Source organism: Eptatretus burgeri, chromosome 7 (assembly GCF_056783735.1).
Source record: "Eptatretus burgeri isolate ZD-2024b chromosome 7, Ebu_testis_v1, whole genome shotgun sequence".
In the NCBI taxonomy this organism is placed as follows: domain Eukaryota; kingdom Metazoa; phylum Chordata; class Myxini; order Myxiniformes; family Myxinidae; genus Eptatretus; species Eptatretus burgeri.
This window is the reverse complement of record NC_140967.1, coordinates 48,992,176-49,002,175: the sequence shown is the minus strand read 5'-3', so window position 1 is coordinate 49,002,175 and position 10,000 is coordinate 48,992,176. Positions and strand designations below refer to the sequence as shown.

Here is a 10,000-nt window from a genome sequence, read left to right as displayed (position 1 = left end):
AAGTCGGTGGTCTCCATGTTCTACGGCCTCTTCTGCAACATTGCTTCCTCTGCTCTCTTAGTCATCTGACCATCCCAGAAATTTCAGGATGCACACATTCTTCCAGTATCCCCCTTCTTGCTCAACTTCCAAAATCCAGGCTGACTGCACACCTCAATTATTTTCTTCCTCATTTTCCTCATCTGTGGAACTGCCTTTCAGAAACTGTTCTGTCTCACTCTTCCCTCCAGGATTTCAAGCAAGCAGTGTCATTCACTTCATGTCATCCCCTATCCCAACAATGATATTTACTACCCATGTGCCCTTCCGAGCCCAACTCTCATACTTGCTGATTCTCGTGTTTCCTAACCTCCTCTTTCTCCTTCCTCTCTTTTTCAATTTTTTGTTCGTTATCCCCTTGCCAGTTGTGCCCAATTGTTGCCCATCTAGCCCACAGTCAATTTAACCTAGCTCTTCCATGAGCCTCACTCTTGTAAAAAAAAAAAAGAAAAAAAAAAGAAGGCTCACGATGCAGGAACCTTAGGTTCTAATCCCTATCTCCTAATGCCCTTGCAATTGATGTAAAACTACAATGGTGTTTACTAATGTCTTTGTTGTGCATGATATACATACAAGCAACTCCAAATCAAAGGAGAATTTTTGTTCTTCTTCGCACTTCACGGGTTTATATATTGCCGTTTCCTTCCCACGAGCCCCAAAAGTTATCCACTTAAAAGCCAGCATGAGGGCTTGCTAAAGAGGGCTCCTTGTGTTAAACCTAAAAGTAATGGCAGAGTTCCAGTGAAGAGTATTTTATCCATTCATGACTTTTATTCAATTTGATTACTCTCATTTATTGTGCCCACATTGACTGAAAACATCCAAGGAATAATTTGACAGCACACATCTACGTGAGCATTCGGGACCTGTCACTGAATGCACAAAATTAAAGTTTTCCCACCTGATGTATATTTCTCCACTTCCCATGTGCAAACAGTTGGATGGAAAATAATCTATCGGTGGTACGAAGAAAAACATGGATATGCTGTATTTCCTGCTTGCAGTGCTGCTTTGGGTATCTCGTGGATGAGCAGGCAGATAAATTATGGAGAATATCACTGATAAGTATTGTACTGGGAAGTGAAGGGTCTTTCATTCTGATTTTACAAAAATACCATTTGCAGTTACTAAAGCTTGGTTGTACTGCAAAACAAAATATTTGAAACTATAATGTTTCAAAATGCACCTAAAAAGAGAGATCCTACCTCTCGTATTCCATGCCCCTGACATTTCAATCGTATCACCACCTCAAAGGCCTAAAATGTCAACATTTTAAAGGTCACCATTAACCATTGACTAAAGCTCAAGTGAACCAGGCACATCAACTGCATTCCTTAATTTTAACTGGAATTAAATTGTGTAACCACCTTCGAAGTACCATCAAGTCAAAACTATAACCACAAGTACTGGAGCAGTTTAAAGGGAAGCCCCACCAACATCATCTCAGGACAATTTAGGATGAGGCACTAAATGATGACTCCAAGCAAAGTGGATGAAGGGGGGGGGGGGGAGAGGGACTAACTTGCTTGCTGTCTCCAGTGTTTCCTAAAAAATGTTTTGAATCACTGTTCAGTTTGTATCGCATGTTCAATAAATTCTAACACTCAAAATGTTGAGCTGTTTAAGACGAGAATGGTTAACAGTTTCTTATACTGTGACCCAATTGTTTTCATCTCATCATAACAAGTCAAAGAATCAGACGTACCAGTCTGCCATTCAACATCTTTCAACAGCAAGCAGTTCAAAGGCATAAGCACTGTACACCTGTGCAGTCCTCCCTGAATGTATGCAGTGTACACTTGCCAAAGCAGATGGAAAAAAGAAAGAGAGAAAGAAAGAAAGAAAGAAAAACCCATGGACAGACTTGGCAGTCCTTATATGCAAGCAAGCCAGAATGGAACAGGTGACCAGAAACTGTTGTATAATTAACAGTGCTCAGAAACACCACAGCTTGGCTCTGTTCACTGCTGATTAAGTTGCCATAATCCTGAGAGCCAAAAACAAGAGAAAAGAATAAATAAAAGGAAGATTAAAAGGAGGGAATATGAGAAAAGGTTAACAAGTGTGTTGTCTGTGCGCATGCGTTTGTCAATTTTGTGTGTAAAAGGTAGGGGGTGTATATCAACAAAGAGAAGGTCAAGTGAGACGGTTGGGAGAGGGGGGAGGGCAGGAGTTGCTTGGAAAGAAGGAAATTTGTGATGTGCACAGGGTGGACTAAAAGGTCCAAAAAGTCATAACAAATAGAGCAGACTGGTCTCCACGGGGAGTAAAGCAGACCATAAAGCCCACAAGAGTTCACGGCAATTCGAGTATTCCGAAAAGTCCACAAGTCCAAGGCTCATGAGGCAGACCAAAAATTCCTCAAGTATTCACAACCCACAAGCAAGTTGAATGGACCAAAAAGTCCACGATAAATGCAATGGACCGTAAAGTCCATAAGTACATGTCGAATAGGGTGAAAAAAAAGAGTGGGTGAGGTGCAAAGCAAGTTAGGTGAGGGAGCATTTTAACATCTGCAATGTTTAAATAAAATTAGTAAAAGTAAAGAGTAACGGGGGGGGGAGGGGGGAGAGAAGTAGAGCAAGCAGGGATCGATAAAGACAAAACGAAAGTAATAAGAAAGGGAATCACACCGGTGAGACTCTGATGACACAACTACAACTCTCGATGGAGCCGAAGAAACGAGGGAGCTTTCCAGAAAGCGTGCAAGGTAGAAGTGACCAAGGTGATTAGTCTGGAACGTCGTTTCCAATCCATCAGGTGTGACACTCCAGGGTAGGCCCATTACACCGGCATTGCAGATCAAGATATGCAAGGGGCTGTTGGTGGCAGGGGTAAAGTATGTTACAAAAAATAATTTAATAATAAAGGATGAGGAAATGTAATAGACATCTCAGTGTGCAGTAAAAGAGCCACAAATTGTACCACTCCCGTTAATTAGATGTACACTATTTTGGAACATTTAGAAGGTAAGGAATACAAATATGATGAAAGCAAGCTGTGCCGAGTTGTAAGCAAATGAAACACAAAGGCAAATGTGTGTTAATGGTTTTTACGAAATTGGTGGGCGGGTGTGTGGAGCGGAAAAAGAAGCTGAGGAGTGAGAGCTAGTGGGAATTGGTAAGAGTGGAAGAAGTAGAGGGAGGTAAATTTGATTATTTATTGCAGTTGACTGCATGTGGACAGCACGGGAAGGAAAAAGAGGGAAGACAGAAAATTGGCCAAAGGGGAGAAGACCAAATTAGCCAAGTAGGAAAGGCCAAGCGTAGTTCAATGCATCAGTGGAGAAGCACACGAATGGAAACACTATTTCGTTACATTATGTACTGCATATTAACGGAGCCCTTTTATGTTTATTTCTCAACACACAGTTGAGCCAACAATGTGAATGAGGAATTATTGTTTGAATTACTAAAAGTTAAAGGATGTTTGATAATGTCCAGTTTTGTTCCTGCAATCCCCAATACGATCCCAAAAAGTTAAGATGATTTCTTATAATCAACAAAGACAAATATCATTTTAAAAAGTGATAAAATTACAAAACAAGCGTGGTTAAAATGGACTTTGGAACTTGATAACCGAACTACGAGTACGAATACATAATGCAAAAGTAACATTTCCTTTGCAAGATGACTCATAGATAGTTAAGCAAACTAAGAAATGTTCGGTGCAAATCATTGGATGGCACGTTCCACTTGGACACACTCATGCATGTCTTGTTTTTTGGGGGGAGTTTTTTTGCGAATGAAAATAAAGTACTGTACAACAAAAAAAGCATCAATGTCATTTACCTCTGCCTGCTCGCCTATGATATGTAGTAAACAGGCACACACTCAGAGACTCCATGCGTGGGCTGGTTGTTTTTGAACCTGCGTAAGCTTTTGACAGGCAGAAAAAACAAAAGACAGACTGTTCCTCAATGTTTTCGCTCAGCAGTGACACAAAACCTCCGGTCAGGCTTTTTTCAATGTTGCTCGCTGTGGACAAGAAGCATTGGCGACTCCTGCTGTTTGCTATATGGTGCCTGACAGGCTGAAAGGCCCATTAACTCCAAAGCACGTCGGGAAGATGCTGCTTACTGGAGGGGACAATTACAGGATGAGCGTATTCACCGCAATTTGTTGGGCTCCTTAAAATACTCCAGTGAGCTGCACAATAGGCTCCCACCTCGTTATGGCACCTTTGCATATTTCTGCATGCCACAATGGTTTTCTAGAAAAGCTCAAACATCATTTGACACCAACCCGGCATGGGCCAATTGCACCTGGAAAATATTTTCCTGTTCATCTCAATTTTATAGTCATCTCTTGATCTGGTACCAACACAAATGAGAACAGCACTCGGTAGAGTGCATACCTCCGCCAGGCTGAACAGTTTACGTTTTGTATCCCACCAAAAAGCCGGATCTGCATCCGGACCATTTGTCCTGGTCACACACCAAAATATAATTGGCTTGTTCTTGTCACCAATCCAACTCATCCACCAAGTTTTTCATAATCCGTCGACAACTTTTTGAAATATCATGCCATATCGTTTTTGGCCCCATCTCTCAATGGTGAAGAATCAATTAAAAATTAAAAAAATTATCATCTCCAGATCCAGGTTTGGATCTTCACCAAAATATAATCAATTTGTCCTCGTCACACACCCAATCTGACCACCAAGTTTCGTCCGAATCAGTCCATAACTTTTTGAAATATCATGCTCACAGCAAAATAAACAGACAGGAGTGAAAACAAAGTCCGTCCACCTTCGGTGGTGGAGGTGAAGATATATATTTATATTTTTTGCATCGGGAGGTCAAGGTTCATGGAAGAGGAGGATGAGGACGAAGTTAACAAACCAACATGGCAGATGGTAACAGGCAAAAAAGGGGTCAGGATGATGTTTTACGTGGATTGAGAGTACAGGGCATTTAACCTGAATATAAGAGTTCATCGGAAGCGATTTCCCCACAATCTTGAGGATTTGACAGGATTTTCCCACAATATTAGCTCAATCCTGCTAGAATAGACCACCGAAGGTCCCTTTCCTCCAAACTAGGTATTTAAATCGGCAGTTAAAATTTTAAAGTTAAAAACTTGAATGGTGGAAATCTCACAGCTATGGACTAGTGAAGGGTCATTCACGAATTAAACCTCTGAGAATGTGGTGTCGACAGACAGAATACCAATGTGCATCTGCAAAAACAGACAGAATGATCAAGAGACCGCAGCCTTTTGTTTCATAGTTCATACACGTGCATTGTGTTGGCAAACAATTCTGACAGATCACATGAGTAGTGATTCTGCAGGTGAACACGTACATTCCTCGAGATGTGAAGGCTTCAGCAAAGTCACGAACACTTTTCAAAGATGCCAGGTCCAAATTTATACCTTCCACGGTTGCCGCTGCCTGAAAACAGAAGAGAGAGAAAGAAAAGAAAATGTTTAAAGATTGGTGTAATATTCTGAATTTACATCCCAACATTTTCCTTACATATCCACAGGTAGAATGCATGTCATTTACAAACTTCCAACTCATTTCTCTACTTGCATGTCACTCCCAAAGGAAAACGTTTTTTGCCCACGTGGCCTCTGTGCCTACTGCACCCACATACAGCCTCCTCCATCCAATCTTCACCCTGCTGCATGCCGCTCGGTTCTAAAGTTTGGAGTCGGCGCGGCGGTGACGGGAGATTGATGTGGTGGGAAGTCGGGAGGCGATAATCAAAGGAGAATGAGTTCTCCGCCTCCCCGGACGCCACTGGCTCGCTCTTGTGTGACCGTGACATATTGCGGATGATAAAACCCCACGGAGCATCCACCACGCTGCACAACCTCAGCTCATCAGGCAGGTGGGAACGTGAAAGATCTCATAAGTGAGCTGCTCGATCGTGGGTGGTGGTGGAAGGCTGCAAACTTATTTTTTTGGGGGGCTTTTCATAAATATATTTTAAACTTCCTGAAGGATGGTAGGTAGGTAGTACATGCCAGAAGGAGGCATCTTTATACCGCACTCTCCTCCATGCATGGATATAATGACGTTTTCCTGATATAAGAGACGTAGCATCATTGATTTCTACAAAAGCTATCGATATGCTTGGAAATTGGCTTCCTACAGCTGATTGCAATCGAGGAAAGTCACTTACATGAATCTTCAGAAAGATAACAAAGGGAAGGACCATATAAATCTCATTTCACTTGTACTAATACATATATGCTTTTAAGCGCACAAGTATAGTGGATAAACGTGCATATGCAGACACACACTGCCTCCAAAGGCAATTCATTTCTCTTTAATATACACAGGCTTGGTAACAGCAATCTCGTCTTCGGCAATTCACCCGAACATATGGAGGGAGGAGAAAAAAAAAAAGTGTGCAAGTCAGAAGGTGATCAGGGCATGGAAAACTGCAAAAAAGAAGAGACCGTTGAAAGATAAGGGGGGGAAATGCAAGCCAATCCATCAAGCTGTCAGCAGCGTGACAGGGCATCATACATTCTTCAGAGCCGGCCGAGCAAAGACAAATGACACCCTTCGCTTCCAATTATCACCACGGGGCCAGAGGCCAATGTCCTGCAAGGTCCAGCTATGAGCGCCTCCCTTGCTGTCCAAATCAAATGCGAGGTCAACATGCAGTTCTGGCCTGGTGACGTATGCAGTGTATGGGCAAGTGTCAAAAACTGCATTTCAAATTCTTATATTTTCGGTTTTCCTGTGCAGAACACATGTAAAGCACAAGCACAAAACCGGATAACAATAACACATGATAAAACCCGCACTGAACTAGAACGACACTCAACAGTCTCCGCCAGGCTGAAGAGTTGACGTTTTGTCGCTCACTGATGGCCGGATCTCCATCCATACCCAACAAATATCTAACCTACCCACTAAAAATCAAACTTGTTCTTGTCACCAACCCAATCATCCACCAAATTTCTTCCGAATGCATCCACATTGTTTTGAGATATCATGCTAAAAATATATATATATATATATATATATATATATATATATATATATATATATATATATATATATATATATATATATATATATATCGTTTTTGGCACAATCACTCAATGGTGAAGAATCACTCATTAAATTAATGGATTCGAATCCAGATCTTCAACAAAATAGAATAAATTGGACCTCATCACACAAACAACCTGACAAATGTTTTGCACAAATCCGTACATCACCTTTTGAGAGATCCTGCTTCTAAACACAGACAGGAGTGAAAACATAACCTCCATCGATGTCCACAAGTAGAGGTATCAAAGAGTACGGATATTTTGGGAATGTTCAAGTCAGCCTATAAACAACACCTTGCATTGCATATTACATATATATTCAACAAAAGAAGCATGCTGTGGATGACACAATGATGATGTCATGTGCATAAATTGCACCATCACATCACCTCCAAACTAGGAGGCATCCATATGGTCCTCAAGCCTTTGCAGACAGAGATTAAAGCTTATGGTCACAAATAGATAAAAGCAGAGATGTCCAGATGGTCCTCAAGCCTGATGAGCCCACAACAAGGGCAAAATCGAGATTGACATCTCTGCTTTCATCCATTTCTGACCATAAGCTTTAATCGCAGTCTGCAAAGGCTTGAGGACTATATAGATACATATATATATATATATATATATATATATAGATACATATATATATATATAGATACATATATATATATATATATATACATATAGATACATATATATATATATATATATATATATATATATATATAGATACATATATAGATACATATATAGATACATATATATATATATATATAGATACATACATATATATATATATATATATATATATATATATATATATATATAGATACATATATAGATACATATATAGATACATATATATATATATATATATAGATACATACATATATATATATATATATATATATATATATATATATATATATATATATATATATATATATATATATATATAGATATATATATATATATATATATATATATATATATATATATATATATATATATATATATATATATATATATATATATATATATATAAATATATATAATATATATATATATATATATATATATATATATATATATATATATATATATATATAGATACATATATATATATTGTTGTGGTTACCAAATTCGCAAACCACCATTCAGGTCCCTTAGGTGAGATATCTCCGTAAGTATATGTGTAGTTAGGCCCAAACCCGTTGTCTAGTGGGAATAAATGTTATTAATGCGTGCTGCGACTCTTCAGGATAGCCGTTTTTCTTTTACTATCTTTATTTTGGACCAACCGCCATTGTTACCACCACCAACCACAACATCAACCACCCACCGCGGCGCCGCTTCACGTCACACCTCGCAACCGTCGCATCGCCACCGTTCTTGCGCCGCTTGTGGGTACCGGTGTTGGACTCGTGCAGGGCGCGCGCCGAACAGCGTGTACAAAACCACGGATTTTCCGCTTCAAAAACGGATCAAAAACGACACACGCCCACTTTTGTTCCGTCCAATCAGTGAGCGAGGGGCGATTTGGCCCCGCCTCCAGGGCGTTGGAGGGCGATCGCTATATGCAAATTTATGGATCAAAATGCATTCACGCCCACTTTTTCTCGGGCCAATGGGGAGCGAGGTGAAAGGTCGAAGGCAGGGGGTCAAAGATGAGAGAGCGAAGCCACGGGGCTTATATAAGCGACCGCGTTCGTCAGTCGAAAGAGTTAAGACTTCGCGGGCGGTGGAGTTGGGAAGAAGAAGCAAGAAGGAGTTGGTCGTCGTCGTGTGCGTTGGAGTCGGAGCGAAGGGGACGGAGCTGTGGAGAGGCGGCGAGGGCAGACGAGGGGGTGCTCGCGTCGTGCAGGGAGCTGCACACCAGGGAGGCCGACGGCGCGACCTGGCCGAGGTGGAGACGCTCGTCGCGGGACTCGAGGCAGAGTGGAAATCCTCTATACCCCGAGCATCAGCAACCCCCTCCTGTTTCCCCCCGCGCTGAGATAGTGCGACCAAGGGGGCCCCTTTCCCACCCCCTACCAGACACTGTCCGCGAGGCCCGCGGAGTTGAGGCACCATCGCCGCTCCACGTCTCATCACCAGACGGGTAGGCCCGACCCGGTCTCGGCCTCAGGCCCCCCTCATCCTTGAGGGTATTCTTTTCCTTGGTTTTGGGTATGTGTTGTCGGCGCCCTCTGTGAAGTAGAATTGTATAAGTGTTGCCGTGTGCTCGCGTAATCGGTATTAGATCTGCATTGTCGCATTTGCTTTTTGTGTAAAATTGCATTGTGTTTCTTTTCCTTTTCTATGTGCTTTTGGAGGAATTGAATATGTGTGCTTTCCGTTCATCGCGAATAAATGTGCTTTGTGTTGAACTGTTTCCCGCTTCGCTTCGTCATTTCTTTCATTGAATCCTCATCTTGCTTCACGTAAAGGGTTGGTAGTGGGCTGAATACGCCCGATAATTAATCGAACCGTCGAGGCCGACGATAACACCGCTCGGTTATCCCGATAGTACGGAACGGGTCGCTTAAGTGGCCCGTGTCCGAAGTCGACCTGCGGCGAGGTGCGATCGCCCGGTCTACCCTCCGCGTGGGTACTTAGGTAGGTCGAATTTGGCGAGCAACCCTATCCCACGCGGGGGCTGATTGGCTCGATCGCGGTGAGACCGAAAGGTCCACCCGTGACTGGTTCCCGGCGTTAGTCCGAGAGGGTCACGACTGGACTGTCCGTCCGGTGGGCGACGTGCCGCGATTCGAGTTACGTGGCCGTCAGCACGCCGGCGGGTGCGAACCCGCAACAATATATCTATATATATATATATATATATATATATATATATATATATATATAGATACATATATATATATATATACATATATATATATATATATATATATATATATATATATATATATAGATACATATATATATACATATATATATATACA

General features: G+C 41.5%; 1 protein-coding gene across 14 annotated transcripts in view; it reads right to left on the bottom strand.

The window, feature by feature from the left end:
* The window catches only part of WWOX (WW domain containing oxidoreductase), a 401,132-nt gene that overhangs the window by 282,506 nt on the left and 108,626 nt on the right, over positions 1–10,000 (bottom strand). For all 14 annotated transcript variants that reach the window (XR_015060080.1, XR_015060081.1, XR_015060076.1 and 11 more), the window contains 2 exons: positions 5,345–5,433; positions 2,673–2,858 (listed from right to left, as the gene is read on the bottom strand). Coding sequence is in view for 8 of the 14 variants with exons in the window: in XM_085888423.1 (XP_085744549.1) it covers positions 2,673–2,858; positions 5,345–5,433 (275 nt within the window). In the remaining 6 variants the exon portion in view is untranslated. The remainder of the gene's footprint in view (positions 1–2,672; positions 2,859–5,344; positions 5,434–10,000) is intronic.